The 20,009-nt window shown below is 38.8% G+C and overlaps 7 protein-coding genes, 2 non-coding genes and 1 pseudogene across 15 annotated transcripts in view; 4 read left to right on the top strand and 6 right to left on the bottom strand.

Moving 5' to 3' along the window:
- Positions 1 to 709, bottom strand: part of LOC104781900 (UDP-N-acetylglucosamine diphosphorylase 2-like) — a 5,577-nt gene extending 4,868 nt beyond the window's left edge. For 2 of the 5 annotated variants that reach the window (XM_010506691.2, XM_010506694.2), the window contains exons 1-2: positions 420 to 709; positions 181 to 235 (exon numbers count right to left, since the gene is read on the bottom strand). In XM_010506691.2, the coding sequence (XP_010504993.1) occupies positions 181 to 235; positions 420 to 614 (250 nt within the window). In that variant the 5' untranslated portion in view covers positions 615 to 709. Of the gene's footprint in view, positions 1 to 10; positions 96 to 180; positions 236 to 419 lie in introns of all 5 variants that reach the window. The other 3 variants (XM_010506692.2, XM_019244902.1, XM_010506690.2) reach the window with 2 other exon arrangements.
- LOC104781899 (thioredoxin O1, mitochondrial) lies at positions 1,304 to 3,083 on the bottom strand. Its single transcript, XM_010506689.2, has 6 exons — positions 2,683 to 3,083; positions 2,455 to 2,520; positions 2,278 to 2,328; positions 2,104 to 2,183; positions 1,747 to 1,791; positions 1,304 to 1,644 (listed from the first exon to the last, which is right to left on the bottom strand). Exons 1-6 carry the CDS (start codon positions 2,933 to 2,935, stop codon positions 1,546 to 1,548), a joined length of 594 nt encoding a protein of 197 aa, XP_010504991.1. The 5' UTR covers positions 2,936 to 3,083; the 3' UTR covers positions 1,304 to 1,545.
- Positions 4,335 to 5,873, top strand: LOC104781898 (E3 ubiquitin-protein ligase ATL9-like). The gene has a single exon (XM_010506688.2). It carries the CDS (start codon positions 4,337 to 4,339, stop codon positions 5,618 to 5,620), a length of 1,284 nt encoding a protein of 427 aa, XP_010504990.2. The 5' UTR covers positions 4,335 to 4,336; the 3' UTR covers positions 5,621 to 5,873.
- LOC104781897 lies at positions 6,338 to 7,437 on the top strand (annotated as a pseudogene).
- TRNAL-CAA lies at positions 7,524 to 7,607 on the bottom strand. The gene has a single exon. It is a non-coding gene; the product is annotated as a tRNA-Leu (tRNA).
- LOC104781896 (putative phosphatidylinositol N-acetylglucosaminyltransferase subunit C) lies at positions 7,734 to 8,833 on the bottom strand. The gene has a single exon (XM_010506687.2). The coding sequence runs from the start codon at positions 8,678 to 8,680 to the stop codon at positions 7,769 to 7,771; it is 912 nt and encodes a 303-aa protein (XP_010504989.1). The 5' UTR covers positions 8,681 to 8,833; the 3' UTR covers positions 7,734 to 7,768.
- LOC104781895 (translation initiation factor eIF-2B subunit epsilon-like) lies at positions 8,869 to 11,407 on the bottom strand. The gene has a single exon (XM_010506686.2). It carries the CDS (start codon positions 11,314 to 11,316, stop codon positions 9,130 to 9,132), a length of 2,187 nt encoding a protein of 728 aa, XP_010504988.1. The 5' UTR covers positions 11,317 to 11,407; the 3' UTR covers positions 8,869 to 9,129.
- On the top strand, positions 13,340 to 15,368 carry LOC104781894 (cationic amino acid transporter 5). The gene has a single exon (XM_010506685.2). It carries the CDS (start codon positions 13,511 to 13,513, stop codon positions 15,218 to 15,220), a length of 1,710 nt encoding a protein of 569 aa, XP_010504987.1. The 5' UTR covers positions 13,340 to 13,510; the 3' UTR covers positions 15,221 to 15,368.
- Positions 15,873 to 15,946, top strand: TRNAT-AGU. The gene has a single exon. It is a non-coding gene; the product is annotated as a tRNA-Thr (tRNA).
- LOC104781893 (vacuolar-sorting receptor 5-like) lies at positions 15,927 to 19,825 on the bottom strand. 3 transcript variants are annotated; one of them, XM_019244901.1, is made up of 13 exons: positions 19,346 to 19,825; positions 18,471 to 19,060; positions 17,776 to 17,872; positions 17,597 to 17,685; positions 17,460 to 17,529; positions 17,302 to 17,385; positions 17,142 to 17,218; positions 16,964 to 17,045; positions 16,786 to 16,868; positions 16,645 to 16,708; positions 16,430 to 16,558; positions 16,246 to 16,352; positions 15,927 to 16,155 (listed from the first exon to the last, which is right to left on the bottom strand). In XM_019244901.1, exons 1-13 carry the CDS (start codon positions 19,656 to 19,658, stop codon positions 16,072 to 16,074), a joined length of 1,869 nt encoding a protein of 622 aa, XP_019100446.1. In that variant the 5' UTR covers positions 19,659 to 19,825; the 3' UTR covers positions 15,927 to 16,071. The 3 variants fall into 3 exon arrangements, with proteins under 3 accessions (XP_019100446.1, XP_010504984.1, XP_010504985.1); XM_010506682.2 differs by having other exon boundaries at positions 17,776 to 17,993; positions 18,592 to 19,060; XM_010506683.2 differs by having other exon boundaries at positions 17,776 to 18,261; positions 18,860 to 19,060.

The raw sequence follows: 20,009 nt of genomic DNA, 5'->3' as shown, positions 1-20,009 counted from the left end.
CATTCTCCACCATTTTTCTCTGTCTTCCTTTGTCCTTTCATCAACCGTTGACACACAATTCTCCGGCACCGGTTCTATTGCAGCCACTGGCAACCCTAAATAAGGTCAAAAACAGAGGTCGATTAATTCTCTATATCAAAGAAAACTTTTGGTTTGAGGTCAATAATAGAGATGATGAACCTTGAGAGTGAAGGGAGCATCTGGTGATCCGATCTATTCTTGGAAGATCCAAATTCTGGAAGATGAGATAGACACATCACACTTACAATAATCCAAATCAAATGCGAAATTGAGAAAATGATTCACAGTAATTTGTAGGATCTTCAGCTAATTTTGCTGAATTAGTAGAGGAATATTTAAGATGAAAAAAAAAAAAAACGAAAATGAAACGGAGGAACTGTGTAAATTCTCCGATTCACCTCGATGTCTCTGAGGAGGAGATCTCGCTCTTCCGGTGAAAGTTCATCCCAGAGAGCGAAAACATCTTCCTGTCCGTAATCCTTGAGCCTCTCCACTAACGCCTGGTGCGGTGACCCCGTCGTCAGAGAAGGAGGCGGCATCGTCGTGACACCCGAAGTTCCAATCTCTATCTCCGTCGCGGTTGGTTCCTCCATCGTCTTCGTCTTTCAAAACCTTCAAACGTAAATCTCACTCCAAAAATATTCAATCTAAGCGTGAGTTTAGTTTTATAGCACTGAGCCACTGAAGATGCGCGAGGGGAGAGAGAGACGAAAGAAGAAGACAACAGTAGTAGTATATTAAATGACCATAATACCCTTCTTCCTGTCTCATTCCAAGGCCCAAGGTCCTCCGACGACAGTTTGTTGGCCTAACCCTCTCTTTGACTCCGTAGGTTACTCCTTTGAAATTAACTTCCATATAAATTCCTCTTAAGATCCCATAGTTTCATACACAAAACAAAACACAATTGTACGTAATATACCTTCTTCTTAGTTTTACAAACTGTAGAGTTGTAGACAAAAAATTTATTTGGTTTTCAGATCAAATTAGTTATTCAGCTGATTCCACTGTTTGCCTACACATTTATTACTCTACAGCATACTCATCAATTTCCCAACAAAAGCATCCCATATATAATAGGACCAGTTTTAGCCATGGCAGAGGAGTCAAAGTTTTAAAGTCAGGGGTGTCGACTGTCGACTTTATGGGACATTATAGAACTTTATATATTGATTATTGAAAACTGTCGACTTTATTGTATATATTGAAAACTTTGTCAAATTTATTAGGAGGATATATAGAGCTTTCATATCTTTGTCAATTCTTTGATAAAAGTTATCAATTCTCACTTCAAACTCTTTTAATATTAAAAGGCAACGGATTCAGCAATTATTATTTAAAAGAGATCACATTTTGCATACATTCTCCACCCTCGGTTAACTAATATGAACCATCCAACCATATTTGGAGAAAGCTACATAGGCCTGGTTCTTGTAAAAGAAAGAAACAAATGTTTAACCTTGATTTGATTGCACTGTCTCAAACTATCTTGCAAAGTTTTCAACACCTTCTTTACTGGAACAGTTACTTGTAGAGCTGTTCCATGAGATTCTTCAGCTTCGTCACATCTGCACCCACAATCTCCCCTTTCTTCGAGCCTCCTTTGAAGAAATGAAGTGTTGGCTGCATCATAAATGATCATGAGATTGGTTCAACATATGAGTCATTCCTGCTGATTGTATAATGTAGAATTATGTTTTGAAAAGAAAAGGTAACGAAGCTCACCACAGCTGTGATATCCAACTTGCTGATAGTCTTTGATATCCCACCCTACAGATATATATGCAAGAAATGATATCTTTGTTAATTAAGTTTTAATCGGACATTCATGAGAACAGAAGATTGATCAAAGAGCGGTAAAAAGATGCTTGAATATTCTTGTATGTTTCAGCTATCTTTACTCATTATCTCTCCTTAGCATACAGAAGTAGGTATAAGTACATTGAAACAGAGTGTGGCAAGTCCGTTTCTATACAGAACACCAAATAGTCTCATTCTTTGGTTGAAACACTGTGGGAAGGTTTTTATTCACAGAAACCCAAGGACAATAGACAAAAGCAGAACAAGTCAAGTTCAACATACCTCATCAATGTCGACTTTATACGTAGTTACATCGGGATATTGTTTACTAAGCTCCACGATTACAGGAGAGATAAACCTGCCTGAAGTAATATGGAACACAAACTAGTAAGGGCACTCACTAAAACAAAATATCTATACAGAACAAAACTCTCACATACTGAAGAAACAACATACATGGTCCACACCAAGCTGCAGTGAAATAGAAGATGGACGGTAGAGATCCATCTGAATACACAGATAAACATCAAGAGACAACATAAGCAGAGAATCATACTAAGTCACATTCACTTAGTGAGAAGTAAGAAGTAAGTAAGTGGTTACACCGATACAACACATCCGATAATGTTTTACCTTGAGCTTTGCTCATTGCACTGGTGAACTCTTCCTCTGATTTCACCATAACAACACATTTCTCACCTAATATCAAAATTGCAAGATTATATTCATTTCTGAGCACAAATGAATTCCCAATTTTAATACTTTTTTCTCTGATCCGTCTCGTTTTTTAACCTAGATCATATACTAGATTGCAAATTCCAATGTTTACGCAAATACACAAGAACACGCAGAACCAATTACCTCCAGCTTCTGAACAGAGGCTTCTCCGGTGGAGAAGAGAAGTGTTTGAGAATTTAAAATCGATGGATCGGCCATTGTTGGAGGCGGTAAACAACAAGTTCCTGGAGATCAGCGACGACAACGAGCTTGGCGCCAACATTAGAGGTCGGACGGAACTGGAAAAAGTGGATAATCGCGAAGATGGTGTCGAGGACCGGAGAGTGGAGAGCCGGCGGTGAAAAACCTGACGGACGATCGACCAATTTCCCTTCATATTCCCTCGTTTGGCTGACGATGCTGATTTAGGGTTTTTCGAAATGCCGATTGTAAAAGGTTTGGTATGGTCAGGTCCCGCCGTCGGGGAAGGTGAAAGAAAATTTGGGAAATGGAATTTGCAAAATGACCTTCATAAAAGTAATGATTTCTAAATCAGCCCCGAATAAATGGGGTTTTATAAATTTATTCCAAACACGACGTCGTATGTATAGACGAACAATGATGAGTTGATGACTAAGATTTTGAATAATGTATTAATTTATTAGTCTAATAAAATTTGTTTGGCTCATAATGAGCCGCTCATTGTGTTTTAGTTTTGAAGTGACTCCTCCAAGTAAGTAATGATTGGATCTTGTGTCTATTATTGAACACTCCATGATTCGTTAATGTTTTTGGATGAAACCCGCACGAGATAACTAACATCAAATTTTTAATAAGTTTTGCTATATTTAATTTTGTATTATCTAAGTCAATGATGATGGTCGTGAATTACATAGGCTGATTGAATTGTAATGGTATATAGAAAGTTTATAGTTGTCACGATGTCAATTGATAAACACTTATTTTTGTTTTGGATATAGCCTAAAACAATAATTAGATTCCTACACTTGAAATTATTAGATTTATATATGGTCCGATATATAATACTCGCTAGTGGACTCATATATGGCTCGAGATTAAGTATTACTATATACGTTTTTATCATATATGAATTGTCCGAGGTTAATTTTGGATGCCTATTCTATATTGAGATGTCAATTTTGGTGGTTAAGTAATTATGTAGTAGCTAGCTAGTAACACAATCGAAATATAATACATCCACTTAAGTTATTTCTATTCAACATTTTTTACACGTAAACAATTTTTATCCCCTTATTTATCTTTTGATACAAAGAGAATTAGAAAGCTTAGCTAACCACATAAACTTAAATATATATATATATATAATCAATTATTCTGCATTAGAAAATCTTGTTGTACTCTATTATGATACAGGTGAATCATGCATCTATTGTAGTTTTCCACTAAGAATATACATTTATTTCAGAAACTTTAATGGATAATAAGATGTAAATAAACCATTAACTTTGTTTCATTTATACAAGATTTCAAGTTATAGATAAGAATAAGATATATCACCATTTAATTATTTTCAAAAATATATCTTTTGTTGAAAAGTAAATTTAAATTATTGAGATTTTGTATTAATTTCGAAAAAGATTGTCACCACTAATTGCAGACGTGAAAATGTTTCATCTTTAGAAGTGGTGTACTGATAATCTTTTCCAAGCTGTAAAAGTACAAAAAGGACACACTAGACTTCTTCAAAGTCAAAGGTGTGAATAGATCAAATCAAATAAAATTGCCTTTACTAATAAAAATACAATAAGCAAGTGCTATGATCCACAGTAACGCAACGACTCTTACACCCCCGTGGGTTTCCACAAACCAGACGTTGACTCTCTCTAACCACCTTTATATTTTCACACCAAACAAAACATCTTCTTCTCCTTCACTTACGTACGATGATCATCATATGGCGATCCTCGATACAAACTCCAGCCTTTGGATCCCACGTTGCAACCCTGTCTTGCTTCTCGTCTTCTTTCTCTTGCTTCAGTCCGTTCCTTACGGATCCGGTCAGACCACACCACCCGCACCTCAAACGAAAGCCAACGATCCTGTTGTGATAGTGATCACGGTTCTGTTCATCGTGATCTTTGTCATGGTCTTTGGCTCCATCTTCTGTCGTCGTAGCAACGCGCCGTTTTACTCACGTCCCTCAGTCTTCCAATCCACCGACGCAGACGCCGAGGCCCGCGTTGTCAGGATCACGAGGTCGACGGCGCGTGGACTCGACGCGGAGGCTATTGAATCTTTCCCGACGTTTCATTACTCGGAGGTCAAGGCGGTGCGGATCGGGAAAGGTGGTGCCGAGTGTGCGGTTTGTCTCTGCGAATTCGAAGACGACGAAACGCTGCGTATGATGCCTCCTTGTTGCCACGTGTTTCACACCGATTGCGTCGACGTATGGCTCTCCGATCATTCCACGTGTCCTCTCTGTAGAGCGGATCTTTTCCTCGACCAAACGGGTGACGACGAGAGTAGTAGTAGTGAGAGCTACATGGTTTCGGATCCGGGTACGGTTTCGTCGGGTACGGATCCTGACAGAGGAAGGGGGGTTTTGGAATCTTCGGACGCGTATTTGCTGGATGGTGTGACGTGGACCAATAGCAACACAACGCCTCGGTCGAAGTCAACGGGATTGTCTAGCTGGCATATAACCGGTATTTTATTCCCGAGATCTCACTCGACCGGGCATTCGTTGGTTCAACCGGTTGGGAATTTAGACCGGTTTACGTTGAGGTTACCGGATGATGTGAGACGCCAGCTGATGAAGACATCGAGGACGACGATGGGACACGTGGCGTTATTACCTCAGGCGAGGAGTTCACGGAGTGGTTACCGAAGCGGTAGCGTCGGGAGCGGTAGAAGCGTCTTCTCGTACGGACGGAAGAACTATAATAATAGTCGACGGCTGCATTCGCTGTCTTTCTCATTCTCTTTTCGGAGTGGTTCTGTCCGGTCAGCTTTCTCCGGAGATTGGCCTAAGAATCTTCCGACATCGATTGAATCTGGTGAACGGTCTTTCGAACGCCTCCGACCAGATGAACGAGTGTAAATAATTGTTTTTATTTTTACATTTTGTTTTTGGGATTAAAATGTTGTTATGCATGCCTCTTATTTGCTTTTTTGACTTTTGACTGTTTGAGCATGACCAACAAAAATGACAATTATTGTTTGTCAAAAAAGAATTGTTTAATGGTTTCAGGGGGGAAAAACTGTATGTGTGAGATTGTGAATCTTTGAAATGTACCAAATGGGTTATATACAATTGATAGCAAGTGACTGGTGAACTAAAGGTATCTCGCTAAGTTACTTTTGCTAGATAGTCACGTCATCTTCCGCTTGTTTTTGTGACATTTGAGTAGATCGTCCACTATGTAATATAAACAAACACCTATACAATACCAATAAAAAATATGGTTTAGTTTCGCCTGGAATAATGTTGTGGTGCATTCTTCTTTCACGTTTGTGAAATTAGATTAGTCTTTTCTTTCCTTGGATCATATTGCAACTGTGGCATTATACTGAATCATTTGAGAATTTACTAAAGATTTTTGGAAATCAACAAACTGGTCAACACACATGCTTTATGCATTAAGCATATCTATTATATACCTATTTATGAAGATTCTTATTTTGAATTTGGTTATGGCATGTTAATTATTGTGGGAGTCAACCTTTTTGATATTAATAAATGTTTGATATACATATATATATATATAAAGGCCTATGTAAGACATTAAAACCAAAAGAAAAAAAGGCCTAGGTAAGATTTGAGAATGGATACTTTCATTCGTAGTTTATCCATATGTCTTATATAAACCACAGAGACAACTAATTGTATACTTCTGTTCATGAAAATCATATGGTATTTCTTGAGAGAAATATAAGAGTGTTGCTCCAGTACGTAACGGACGAATCATCAGATTACGTAATGGCGCAGCCTGGCGGAACCGAGACAAAAGCAATCGACCTAGCCATCATATTAATCACGCTTATGTTATTCGCCATCTTCGTCGTCGGCTTGGCTTCGGTTTGCTTTCGTTGGACTTCTCGCCAATTTCACTCTGCACAATCCGTCAACCTGTACACATACTCCTCCGACGATGAATCCGGTACGAGTATTACGGCGGGGCGTGGGCTCGACGAGGCTATCATCAACTCGTTCCCGACGTTTCTGTACTCTGAGGTGAAGGAGCGTAGGATCGGGATAGGTGGAGTCGAGTGTGCCTCTGTGAGTTCGAAGACGACGAAACGCTGCGTTTGATACCTAGTTGTTGTCACGTGTTTCACGCTGATTGCGTAAATGCCTGGCTCTCTGATCACTCCACGTGTCCGCTCTGTCGTGTGGATCTTTTCTTCCAACCGGGTGAGAGGAGCGTCTTGATTCCGGATCCAAATTCGGATCCTATCAATCAATCTGCAAACGCGCACTTGGATGGTATGACGTGGACCAATGCAAACAGAGCCTATCGGTCATGGTCAACAAGGTTGTCACACTGTCGCGTCTCTCAGATATTACTCTCGAGATCGCATTCGACCGGACATTCTGTGGTTCAACCGGTAAATAATTTAGACCGGTTTACGCTCCGGTTATCAGAAGAAGTACGGACGCAACTGACGAAGAAGAGGGTGGACCATGTGGCGTTGGCGTTACCTCAAGAGAGGAGCTCGCGGCAGGGATACAGAAGCAGAAGTGCCGGAAGCGAGAGGAGTGTCTTCTCGTACCAACGGAATCATTACAACAATAATCAGCCGCTGCGTTCGATGAGTTTCTCTTTCTCTGATTGTGCATGGTCCACCTACGGTGGCAAAGATGCGGTGGCTCCGTCCAAGAATTTACCAGATGATCGAGTGTAATGCAATTTTTTCTTGTGTGTGTATTTTGTCAACATAGTTTTGCGTTTTGAACATGACCTTTTTTTAGGAAAAATAAGAGCATATAATAGAAAAATAATTGTCAGAAGTGGGATTTGAACCCACGCCCTCTTACGAAGACCAGAACTTGAGTCTGGCGCCTTAGACCACTCGGCCATCCTGACTTTGCTGACAAGTTGACTACGATATGTTTGATATCATGAGACTGTTATGATTGTTAACTTCGCCATCGCTAAATCTAACATCAGACTATAATATAGGGAGACTCAAAACAATATGAGAGAGGCAAGTCTAGTAAAATATCAAGAGAGTAATCACTAATCAATCAATCTGTAATGTCGAAACAAAGCTTGGCTTCATCCCAAGGACCATTAATCTCAAACTTATACTCTTGCATCCTAATGAGCCAATAAGGACACACAACATTGACAAGAAGCACAAGAAGAAGAAAGACGAGGAAGAAGAGTCTATGCAGAGCATAAATAGAGTAAAGCGTCAAACCCATGAGAGCAAAGGAGAAGACAAGATGCAACCCAAATGAGAATTTCTTGATACAGTAAGCAACGAGAGGAGCAAAGAGGAAGACTTGTAGCGAGAAAAGCATCACAGCAAAGACATGGAGCCTAGAAGGAAGACGTGAAGCAACAAAGACTGAAGCAACGATTGAGGCATTGACAGATATGCAACTTGTTAGATTCGGAGTATTGAGTGCTCCAGGAGCTCTAATGGTGGAGCCAGAGTAATCATGCAAGAACAGGTGAAGCAGGAGGAGCGAAACCGTGACTGCCCATATCGAATCTGAGCTGATAGATCGTGTGAGCGTCTGGTAAATAGGAGCTAAGATGTAAAGCCCCGTGGTGAAGAAAGAGATGTTGACGAGGTAACGCAAGAGGAGACTCAAAGACAACATTTTTTCTTCGGTTAAGAGGAGAATTAAGAACCCAGATGCTAAGAGTGAGAGATCAAGTAGCAAAAGCGAGTTCTCGTCCAAAGATGATTCAAGAGTGTGAACCCAAACCAAGACTACAAACGCAACGATGCAGAGGTATTGAGAGATTGAGACAGAGTCCTTCATCACCTTGAGCAAATCACGCCTCACCACATTTGCGTTCATCACCATTTCTTCTAGGAATGATTCGTCGGTGTAGTTGTCGTCGTATCCGATTTGCATCCCTCCGTAAGCTACTTTTCTCCATTTCGGTCTCGGAATTGAGTCTCCGGCGAGATTCTTCTCCATTTGGGAGGTTTTGGTTTCTTGGATCCAAAAATTAGGGTTCTTAAGTAACCTTGATCAAGCACCGATTCGTCTAAAGATGGAAGATTGAATCGAGAGAACGCGTCGCAGGAACAAAGGGAAGATCTAGTGAAATTGTAATGCTAATGCTATTATTTGTAAATAAGAGAAAGTAGAGGGACTAATTGGAAAATAAAATAAAACACACATTTCTTCTTGCACGATTACAGAACAAGAGATTTTAGTAAAGACTCAAAATATTACGTCAAACGCATACATGTGCAGACTCGATAGATGAGAAAGCATCTCATGAAGTAACAGAAGAAGACATGAAAAAAAATAAAGATTATTGATGATAACAGAAAAAAAACAGAGTATCTCTTAAAAAGTAAATGATCAATCAAAACGTGAGGCAATCAATTGAGAGCCATCGAGAACTCATGTTAACCAGTTCAGTCATCTTCTTCTTCATCTTCATCATCTTCATCTTCTTCCTCAGATGCTTCTTTGAGCCACTGTATGAACGTCTCGCATTGTTTAAGATATACTTTGTCAGCTTCATCCGCGCCTGCTTTCTCTTCAGCCCATCTCAAGATGGCATCTTCTTGCAACACGTCTTTGTCATATAGAAGATGCAGGATTTGAGTAAACAAAGGGCCCAACTCTTTGGGAGATTCCTGACACATCTCTTCAAATTTCATAATCACTTCTATCTGTTCGTCAATTTTCTTCACATAGAACCCAAGAAGCTCCTTCCATTTTGTAATGATACTCGCCGCGTTTTTATACAACTCACTAGCAGAGTTGTGTGGAGTATCAACTGCCAGTTTCATCATGGAGTAGAATGTTGCTCCAGCACAATCTGCAGATTCCATGTTGTACGACAACCTGAGCCCGTTAATCTCCAAAGTTACAAGGTCCACTTTGATATTCTCTTCAACTGCCCTTAAGACGGTACCTTCAACCTCTTTCTCAAAGTCATAATAGTCATCATTGGGATCATTCATATCAGTGTTAATACTATCAGCATCAGATTTCAACTCTCCAGAGGTTGGGACAACACTTTCATCATCGGTGTCATCATCGTCTATGGCCTGAGTAATCTCAGCAAGTTTATCCTCGGGAATTGGTGCAACTGAATGCTTCCACTCCTCATCATGAGCCCCCTCACATACTTCCCATATGTAACCTGCTCCATCAGGACCAAGCTCAGACGCTTTGGACTCCATTTGCAAATTTAGGCCAGACAAATGATCTGCAGTCCGGCTGCTACTATCAGCATATTCCAGCTCTTCATCGCTGTCTTCTGTCGTTGGCTGTTGAAGTAGTGAAACCTTGGAGTATGCAGGCACAACAAAGTCCCGCCCAACTACAACATTAAACGACAAAACGACACCAGGCTGCAGAACAGCTCCTGCTCTGATTTTCACCCCATCAGAGACAATAGCGTTCCTTATCTCACACCCATCTTCAATGGTAACATTGTTCCATATGTAAGAGCCTTCTATCACGACATTTGATCCAATAGAACATCCATTCCCAATAACCGAGTTCAAGATTTTATCCCCATCACCAATTTTAGTACCGTATCCAATGACAGAAGAAGCTCCAACATCAGCAGATCGTGACTGAATAACATCACAAGCCCGGTATATCCCTTGTCTCCCGAGCTTTAGAGGGCGGTTCCCACTAAAATTTATATCTGGTACATAAGGAAATGTCCACCTCTGAATTATATCCTTACTAACCGTATCATAGCTTCGGAAATTATCAATCCTAGCAGCATAGCTCGAATGAATCTCATGAGTGAAAATCTTGTAACCCATAATATCATCAACAAGCACACCTTTAACAAAATGACGACGGAGATGTTGATAATCAAAGTTATCCTCAAAGAGACTAAGCACTTCAGGGGAACATATGTCAATGTAGCAATCCTGCATATCATTGCACACTAAAACAGAAGGGTTACTTTCCAACAACGACTTATCTAAGCACACTGACCCTCTTGGATGATCAATCTTATCCTCTTCGTAATGAAGAAGCTGCTTTGTCAAAGGATCCACAGCAATGAAAAGCTGATCCGTTCCTAATCTTGACTGATGCGTGAGTGACGAAGATTTAGACTGCTTGATAACCATAGTCATGATAGCTTTCTCATCCTTCTTCTTCCTCTCTCTATGTTCTTGAATCAAATCAGCAAGCGGCATATTACTCACAGTATCACCACTAACGAGAACGAAATCACCTTGAATCTGAGACGTCTCAGTCTGTTGTTCATACATGTAACGCAAAGCATCTCCAGCACTGATGGATTTGTGAGACTCGATGGTTCTCACAACCAAGTTTGGGTGCGAGTACCACTCAGATTTCTCCAGATACTCGATAATCTGAATCGAGTGAGCACAGCAGAACACGAATACTTCCTCTATCCCAGCGTATTCGAGCCATGCCAATGTGTAATCAATCATCGGGACATTTACTATCGGTAACAGTACCTTTGGGCGTTCTAGGGTTACGGGACGGAATTTTGTGGCGAAGCTATCGGCGAGAAGAATTGCTTGCAACCGTTGATGACTCTGTTCCTCTGCATCCTCTGAAACCCTAGCGCCGCCGCCGCCTTTCTTCTGAGCACCCATATCTCCTCCGTCGCTCTCACTGATCGAATTCGATTTCACGAAGAAAAATCTAAAACCCTGAGTTCTCTATGTCTATGTTGACTATTATTATTTTTCTAAAACACCTAATTAGATAATAACATTATATCTACATAAATTTTACATATCTATATCTAAAAATAAATTTCTTAAATCGAAAATTAATAAAACTAATATAGTTTTTATGATAGGCTAGTTATATTATGTATTTTTTCAATTTGATTTTGATATGTATAAACAAAAAATAATAATTTATCAAATATGTATATATTATTAATCAATAAATAGGGAATAACAAATCTAAAAAAAAATAACATAAATTATGTCAAAAAAATTATTATTTTTGAAACGTACTATAACAACTAATTAAGAAAATAACATTATATCTACATAATTTACATGTTTATATCGAAAGCTTTGGTCTTTGATTTTTCTCATCTAATTTTGCTTATCTATTGTGGATCTTTGATTCGTGTAGGTTTTTCAATGGAAGCTATCATATGCAATTAAATGGATTCAAAGTATATAAAACCCGCTAAATTAATTAAGGATGGAGACACTGATGGAGGTTCCAAAAGTGATTCTACAGTTAGTAGCGTTATAAGTTTTGATGGTAAGTGTTTCTGGTCAAAATCTAGAGTTTTCTCTTCTGGATAATGTCAATGATTCCGGTACTGAAACAAAATCTACTTGATCGAGTAATTGAGAAACGATTTTTAAATTTGGGAAGTTAAAATGGTAAACCGTTTTAAAATTGGTTTCAAACCGAATTTATGTAGTTTTTTATCTGATTTGGTTCGTAAACCATTTAAACCCAGGTATATAGAGAAATATATGAGAACTTTTGATTCATGTAGAAATAAGTTGAGAACTTACGATTCGAGAATATTTGAGATGAGGTCATAGTTCTAAGTAGTTTTGGTACAATACGATAGTTCTGAGGAGTAAGCAGGTCATCAATCCTTTAACATGATTATGACATATGTCACATTTTGGATTGTTTATAAAGTTTCTATTTTATATATATCTGAATTATCTAAGACTTATATATATCATCATGATTATAATTTTCAAATTTTTTATGTTTCTTATGTTATATAAACTTTCTTTCAATTTCTCAATAAAAAACTTTTATTGGGTTGGTCATAAAATCATTGTATTCGAGTAGATAATTTTCACCAGTTGTTCATCCAAAATATCTTTGGAGTAAAAGAATTCATGGTTAAAAAAATTATGTCACAAAACAATTTTAGTAAATTATAAGAACTATAATTATGTCAAAATGAAAGCAAAGCAACATAAAAATGTGTTTAATTTGTTTAAAAGACATTTTATAGGTGGTGATAACGACCATACTTTTACACAAAATAATTTTGGGTGTAAGAGCATTTTTTTAATGGTAAATCATAAGTAAAATTGTACGTTGTTATTAATTATATGTTGTTTTGATGAATTTTTTGCATGTAAAATATTTTGTAATAAGTTGTGAAATGTTCTTGAAATTTGACTATAATAATATTTGTAATGATGAGTATTTGGTAAAAGTTTTGGTGGGATATAACTTAGATTTAGATTATTATAATAATTGTTATAATATATATAAAACATAAAAATATAAATAAATGTATGAACGTAAATACAAATATGATTTTTTCTCTAACTAAAATTATTTATATATATACTTCAGGAAATATTTTTTAAAAAATATTTTTAAAAAATTGTTTAGGTTTTAGTATTTATTTTCTTCAACAAATTTAAAACATGCACATCGTGCGGCCCCTTATCTAGTATAAAGTAAATTGAAGTTGACAAATTGAGAAATTGGGACTAAATGTGGTACTTTTGAAACATTCAAGGGCTAATTTGCAAATTGATTATTTTATAGTCCCCTAAGTGTAAAGCACTGAATTATGAAATTTCATGGTTGAGGAACCTTGAGTCAAGTAAAGACAATGAGAGTGATGTAGATGACGAAAGCAAATCTAACAAGTGGGGAGATTAATTGAATGGACAGTACACAAGTTGACGATAGTTTCGTGTCATTGGAAGAAGAGGGAGGCTACAAAAGTACAAAGAATTGGCTGAAACGTCTACTAGTCAAACAATGGAACAAGATTAATATGGTGTCTCATCAGCTCTCTTTCATTAACCAAATCTTTGAAGCAAGAGAGATAAAATGGATGGTGAAGAGAGAGGGTACTGGAGATGGAGCAAGAGAGACTTCTTCCCTGAGGAATCTTTTCAGAGCTTTGGTAGTTACAGAGCTGCTTTGTCTCAGACATGTTCCAGGTTCAAGAACAGGTTGGTTAGTAGGTCTGATGACGAGACCGAGCGGTTCGAGCTCAAGAAACAGAGCGAGCACGAGATGAAACGGTGTCTCACATGGTGGGATTTAGTATGGTTCGGATTCGGGTCAGTGATTGGAGCTGGAATCTTTGTTTTGACAGGTCAAGAAGCTCATGAACAAGCAGGACCTGCTATTGTGTTGTCTTATGTTGTTTCAGGTGTTTCTGCTATGCTCTCTGTCTTCTGCTACACGGAATTCGCTGTGGAAGTCCCCGTAGCTGGTGGTTCCTTCGCCTACTTACGGATCGAGCTAGGGGATTTTGCGGCCTTCATCACCGCAGGAAACATACTTCTTGAGAGTATAGTTGGGACTGCAGCTGTTGCTAGAGCCTGGACTTCATATTTTGCTACTCTTCTGAATCGCAAACCCAACGCTCTACGGATCAAAACAGATCTCAGTTCCGGTTTTAATCTCTTGGACCCAATAGCTGTTGTGGTTATAGCCGCTGCAACCACAATCGCATCGATCAGCACCCGAAAGACATCATTGCTCAACTGGATAGCTTCTGCTATCAACACTTTTGTGATATTTTTTGTGATAGTAGCGGGTTTCATTCACGCTGACACATCAAATCTGACTCCATTCTTGCCTTATGGACCTGAGGGAGTGTTCCGAGCAGCTGCAGTTGTGTACTTTGCGTATGGAGGATTTGATAGCATAGCAACAATGGCTGAAGAAACCAAGAATCCATCAAGAGACATACCAATAGGGTTACTCGGTTCAATGTCGATAATAACAGTGATATACTGCTTGATGGCATTATCCTTGAGTATGATGCAGAAGTACACAGATATAGATCCAAACGCAGCTTACTCGGTAGCATTTCAGAGCGTTGGAATGAAATGGGGAAAGTACCTGGTGGCGCTTGGTGCTCTCAAAGGAATGACCACAGTTCTTTTAGTAGCAGCACTAGCACACGCGCGATATGTTACTCACATCGCACGGACACACATGATACCGCCTATATTTGCACTCGTCCATCCCAAAACCGGAACACCTATAAACGCTAACCTCCTAGTATCAATTCCAAGTGCTCTAATCGCTTTCTTTTCGGGTTTAGATGTTTTGTCAAGCCTCCTATCGATAAGTATTCTCTTCATCTTCACAATGATGCCTATCGCACTACTCGTGAGGAGATACTACGTGAGAGAAGTTACTCCAAGAGCTGATCTTCTTAAGCTTATCATCTGTCTCTTAGTCGTTGTTGCTTCTTCAATGGGCACCTCAGCTTATTGGGGAATGCGGCTCAAGGGATCATGGATCGGATACACAATAACAGTTCCTTTCTGGTTCTTGGGGACATTGGGGATTGCCTTCTTTGTTCCTCAGCAAAGAACACCGAAAGTGTGGGGCGTACCGTTAGTCCCGTGGCTCCCGTGCTTATCAATCGCAACAAACATCTTCCTCATGGGATCTTTGGGAGCTGAGGCTTTTATAAGGTTTGGGGTTTGCACTTTAGTCATGTTGCTTTACTATTTGTTGTTTGGTCTTCATGCAACATTCGATATGGCTCATCAGCAAATCGTGCCAAAATCTTAGAAACTATATCCAGCTCCCCAAAAGGTATCTTCTTTCTAATGTTATTCTGCTTTATAGCTTTCTTCATGAACTGCTTCATTCCCTGGAATCTGCAAGACTGCAACAATAAAAGTTTGAATAATATGCATAAAGAAAAGCTTTTTCACAAGGAGTTTTGATCCATCAATGAAATAGAAATCCAAACTGAAAGTTTACTCTGTGCTGCAAAATTGTTCTCTCAGGCTCCATCCTCGTTACAAAAGTTAAACCACTTTTGAAATGCTCTGCAACTTAACCCAAAGTTTACTCTTTTATTTGTATCCTTCTTCCCTCTCAAGCAATGAAAATGGAATCGAAATTGCCAAATTGAAAATAGTTACTAACTCATCCAATTATCTCCAAATCATTTCATATTCCAATCTCACACCTTACTAACACAAAGGTACAGAAACATAAGAAAACAAAGACTTACCAGGAGGATGATGATGATGATCTAATATTTTTCAAAAGCTAGAACAAACGTCATGCGAATTCTTAGGGTCTAGGGTGAAAACCCAGAATTAAAAACAACAAAAATGTGATAAAGATTTGAACTTGAAGGATCAGCGAGCGGAGACGGTAGCATCGATTTTATCTAGAAATAAATAAAATGCCTGGTTTGATCCTAACAAAAGCTTTCATAGCTCAGTTGGTTAGAGCACCCGTTTAGTAAGCGGGAGGTCTTGAGTTCAACTCTCAATGAAAGCAATTATTATTATTTTCTATTTTACATTATATAACTTTCAGAACATTAAATAACGCATCAAAAAATTGACCCCTATATTACAACCAAGATTCAACAATCTTCATTTTAAGGCAAGCATAGTTCTTATTTACTTAGCGTCTTGGTTGATGCTTAGGCTCTCGAGTGGTATGTACTGAGACATAATGCACGCGATCTCTGAATCCACGTATGACTGCATTGATGCAAAGACATAAAGGATAGTTAGAGTTTGATGAATGATGATGATGCATAAGAAAAGTCTTAAATGGCAAACTGACATTACCTGAAGATGGTACTTGTAGAATGTATAAGCACCTAAAAAGATGCTTGCAATAGCGATTAGAACCACAATTGTGGACAACCATCTGCTTCTTGATCCACTTCTTATTTCTGCACAAGCCGGCGCAAATGTAAACGTTGGGATTTGTTGTTCTAGTGATATCTGGAAAAAATTGGCATCAACATACCGATACAAGTGTCTTCGTCTTTCATATAGAGACTATTGTTAGAACATGTGCATTCATATCCTCCCCAAATGTTCTTGCATTTGCAGCCATCACATTGACAAGCTGATTTCTCTTTGCATTCATCAATGTCTAGTCATGAGAAGCAATTTTTATCGGTGAGAGGCAATGTCAAAGAAACTCGATTTTACTATGACAAATTGTCAAAAAGAATTCACCTTCACATTTCAGACCATCTCCACGGAAGCCTAGAGGGCAACGACATCCTGATGTCTCCGAGTTCTACATCAAACACATACATAAGTCAGAAAAAGTTTCAAAATTTAGCAAAGTGGGAGAAAAAGCAGCAGTTACTTAACCAAACAAGCAGAGAAAGTTAGACCCTTTCTAGTTTCAGACCAGCAACCTCCATCGTTCATTGAACATCTCGCAGGTCCAAAAGCTGTAATCAAGAACGAGAAACAAAGAACTTTTGATAAGACCAGTGAACAAAAGTGTACAATGAGATATATTGAAAAGGAAGTTTCAAAAACATACGCTTGCAGGAGGTATAACCATCTCCTTTGTATTGAACACCATTCACAACAGGGCACTCGCATACTCTTCCTCTAAATGTGTCCTGATAAAATTCATGTAATCTATAAAGAAGAGATGATATAGAATAAAATTCTAGAACGATAGAAGTATTTTTATATGGCTCGTTATCACGATATACCTTGCAAGCCGTTATATTGGATATTTTGTCTTGCCAACATCCTCCATTTGCTTCAAGACATTCATTGGTCTCTATATCTGTTTAGAATAAGATTCAAGAAGATATTTTTAGTATGTTTGTCACAGAATACGACTATCTTACTCGAGGAAAATGACTTGACCTGTATTTAAACATATTGAAGGTTCGGTTCTTTCCTTGAATCCTGAACATATAGCCTTCAGCACTGCGGTCCTCTCCAATTTACCTGATCATGGAACACATTAAGATTGTATAATCTTCAAACTTTGTGATGATCGATGAGAAGGAAGATCTGCTTACCACGATATTGAGCATTGTTGATGATTAATGTTGGAAAAATTGTGACAACCCCGCGATTCTCTTGGCCTAACTGTACTTCAAAATGTCATGAAAAGAGTAGAATAAACAGCTCGGTGAATTTGAAAGTGACCGCGAACCTGAAAAGCTTGCTCAGCTTTTAGAACTTCATTCTCTACATCAGCATCAGGATCACCAATGCATTTCTTGATCTTCTCAAGAGACAACCCTGAGAAAAGGCCCTGACACTGTTAAGTGTTAAAGAAAGAGGTGCAATCAGATTGTGATATCTCTCAGGAAAACAAAAGGCCTTCATTACCGAGAGATTCCACGACAGTTTCTGCGCATTCTTTGCTGTATTTCTTCTCCTTCATAGAACACCTGATGTTAAAATCTGTCACATAATCCCACCAGATCCAAGAAGTGTTCTTTTCCTTAGCTACTCTATGAACACATAACTGTCTCAGATTCTCGTAAACAACGTCTCTCCCATTATATCCATCTTCAGAGTCTTGCTTAGGGTCAGGAGCACAATACCTCCCTTGGTCTATACACTGAGTCTTACACTGCTTGCCAAGTCGAAGCTCTTTGGGACAGAACCAAGCAATGTAATGAGGTGTGAACAAAGTAAAACCGCCTTTTTCAAGAATTTGAGCTGTTCCCTTAAAGTTCTTTATGAAATCTATCTGTTTATCGCAGTGTACACCACATTCATCATTAGTATTAGCCCATAGCTCATACTCAACTCTTTCATCAGGGTTTGGTATAGACTCACTCCAGTCAACCTTCAAGATTACCTCCTCACCTCTTTTCAGAGCTTTCTTGAGACTATCTCCGAGAGAGCGAAGGATCAAAGCTGATGGGATGTTGATTTTATCTATAAAGTCAGAATCTTCATATTGAGCTGAATCCATTGCTATCAATGGCTCCACAATGTTATCTGCTACAAGAACAGCCGCTGCACCGGCTTGTTGCCCATTCCATATCNAAATCTGTCACATAATCCCACCAGACCCAAGAAGTGTTCTTTTCCTTAGCTACTCTATGAACACATAACTGTCTCAGATTCTCGTAAACAACGTCTCTCCCATTATATCCATCTTCAGAGTCTTGCTTAGGGTCAGGAGCACAATACCTCCCTTGGTCTATACACTGAGTCTTACACTGCTTGCCAAGTCGAAGCTCTTTGGGACAGAACCAAGCAATGTAATGAGGTCTGAACAAAGTAAAACCGCCTTTTTCAAGAATTTGAGCTGTTCCCTTAAAGTTCTTTATGAAATCTATCTGTTTATCGCAGTGTACACCACATTCATCATTAGTATTAGCCCATAGCTCATACTCAACTCTTTCATCAGGGTTTGGTATAGACTCACTCCAGTCAATCTTCAAGATTACCTCCTCACCTCTTTTCAGAGCTTTCTTGAGACTATCTCCGAGAGAGCGAAGGATCAAAGCTGATGGGATGTTGATTTTATCTATAAAGTCAGAATCTTCATATTGAGCTGAATCCATTGCTATCAATGGCTCCACAATGTTATCTGCTACAAGAACAGCCGCTGCACCGGCTTGTTGCCCATTCCATATCTTCGTAGCAAAGTTACACACTAGAAACAAAAAAGGAAAGTAGAGTCAAATTCACAAACCCTCAAAATCGATCACAACAGTTTCAAACTTCAATCACAATGTTATCAAAACCAAAAAAGTTTCAAACTTCAATCACAATGTTATCAAAACCAAAAAAGTTTCAAACTTCAATCACAATGTTAACCAAAAAAAAAAAGTTTCAAACTTTTAACCAGATTCTTGATGAAACAGTCAAAATTGCTTTAACTTTTTACTAATTTAATCGAAGCAATAGCCCAATTACAGAACTCTCTTTGTAATTGTACCTCCACGATCAATGAGGAGAATTTTGGGATAAGGAAACTTGGGATTGAAGGTTTTGTTGAAAGAGTCGCATCCGTAAGCATCTTGGCCGGCGTAGACGACGGAGCCGATCATGAAACCGGCGTAGTTCGGGAGACCAAAGTTTGCGATGGCTGCGTCATGCTTACCTCCCATTGTCCATGAGTTAAGTACCGTCAAGCTACTCTTCTCCACGAAGAATCTCGCTGAAACCCCGTTGACCACCACCAATAAGGTCAACCTTAGAATCACAGCCAAGAGGCCCAAGACAGCTCCTGTTTTACTCGGAGGACACATTCTTCTCGAGGAAAAAAATAACAAATTGCAGAGTCTGTTTTTTTCTTGAGGAAAAATTTGAGCTGAGCTTAATGGCTACGGAAGTGACGACGAGTTGGCAGAGTCAGCGGAGCTACCATGACTCTGCGACTAACTTATTTCGAATGTTCTTTCTGATGATTAGTAGCGTCTCTGTAACCAATAATTAACGAGGCAAATTTATAATAAAAATAAAATTTAGTCGTGCTTATTAAGACATCCAAATGGACCAAAACGATTCGTAAACAGATAATTTAATGGGCCTTTACAAGCCCATTTTCTAAGGAAATTGCTTCGCTGAGATTGGACAAGATCCCAATTTAAGAAAATATC

This window comes from Camelina sativa, chromosome 4, assembly GCF_000633955.1.
Source record: "Camelina sativa cultivar DH55 chromosome 4, Cs, whole genome shotgun sequence".
Classification (NCBI taxonomy): domain Eukaryota; kingdom Viridiplantae; phylum Streptophyta; class Magnoliopsida; order Brassicales; family Brassicaceae; genus Camelina; species Camelina sativa.
The sequence above is the reverse complement of the archived record's forward strand: the minus strand, read 5'-3'. Positions and strand labels throughout refer to the sequence as shown.

Excerpts from the sequence above, each read along its gene's own strand:
- LOC104781899 (XM_010506689.2), bottom strand. The coding sequence starts at position 2,935 with ATGAAGGGAAATTGGTCGATCGTCCGTCAGGTTTTTCACCGCCGGCTC. Across the intron at positions 2,184-2,277 it reads TGCAGCTTGGTGTGGACCAT|GCAGGTTTATCTCTCCTGTA; the intron begins GTATGTTGTTTC and ends ATATTACTTCAG. Across the intron at positions 1,792-2,103 it reads ATAAAGTCGACATTGATGAG|GGTGGGATATCAAAGACTAT; the intron begins GTATGTTGAACT and ends ATATATCTGTAG.
- LOC104781898 (XM_010506688.2), top strand. The coding sequence starts at position 4,337 with ATGATCCACAGTAACGCAACGACTCTTACACCCCCGTGGGTTTCCACA.
- LOC104781896 (XM_010506687.2), bottom strand. The coding sequence starts at position 8,680 with ATGGAGAAGAATCTCGCCGGAGACTCAATTCCGAGACCGAAATGGAGA.
- LOC104781895 (XM_010506686.2), bottom strand. The coding sequence starts at position 11,316 with ATGGGTGCTCAGAAGAAAGGCGGCGGCGGCGCTAGGGTTTCAGAGGAT.
- LOC104781894 (XM_010506685.2), top strand. The coding sequence starts at position 13,511 with ATGGATGGTGAAGAGAGAGGGTACTGGAGATGGAGCAAGAGAGACTTC.
- LOC104781893 (XM_019244901.1), bottom strand. The coding sequence starts at position 19,658 with ATGTGTCCTCCGAGTAAAACAGGAGCTGTCTTGGGCCTCTTGGCTGTG. Across the intron at positions 17,219-17,301 it reads TTCAATATGTTTAAATACAG|ATATAGAGACCAATGAATGT; the intron begins GTCAAGTCATTT and ends TATTCTAAACAG. Across the intron at positions 16,869-16,963 it reads TGGTTATACCTCCTGCAAGC|CTTTTGGACCTGCGAGATGT; the intron begins GTATGTTTTTGA and ends TCTTGATTACAG.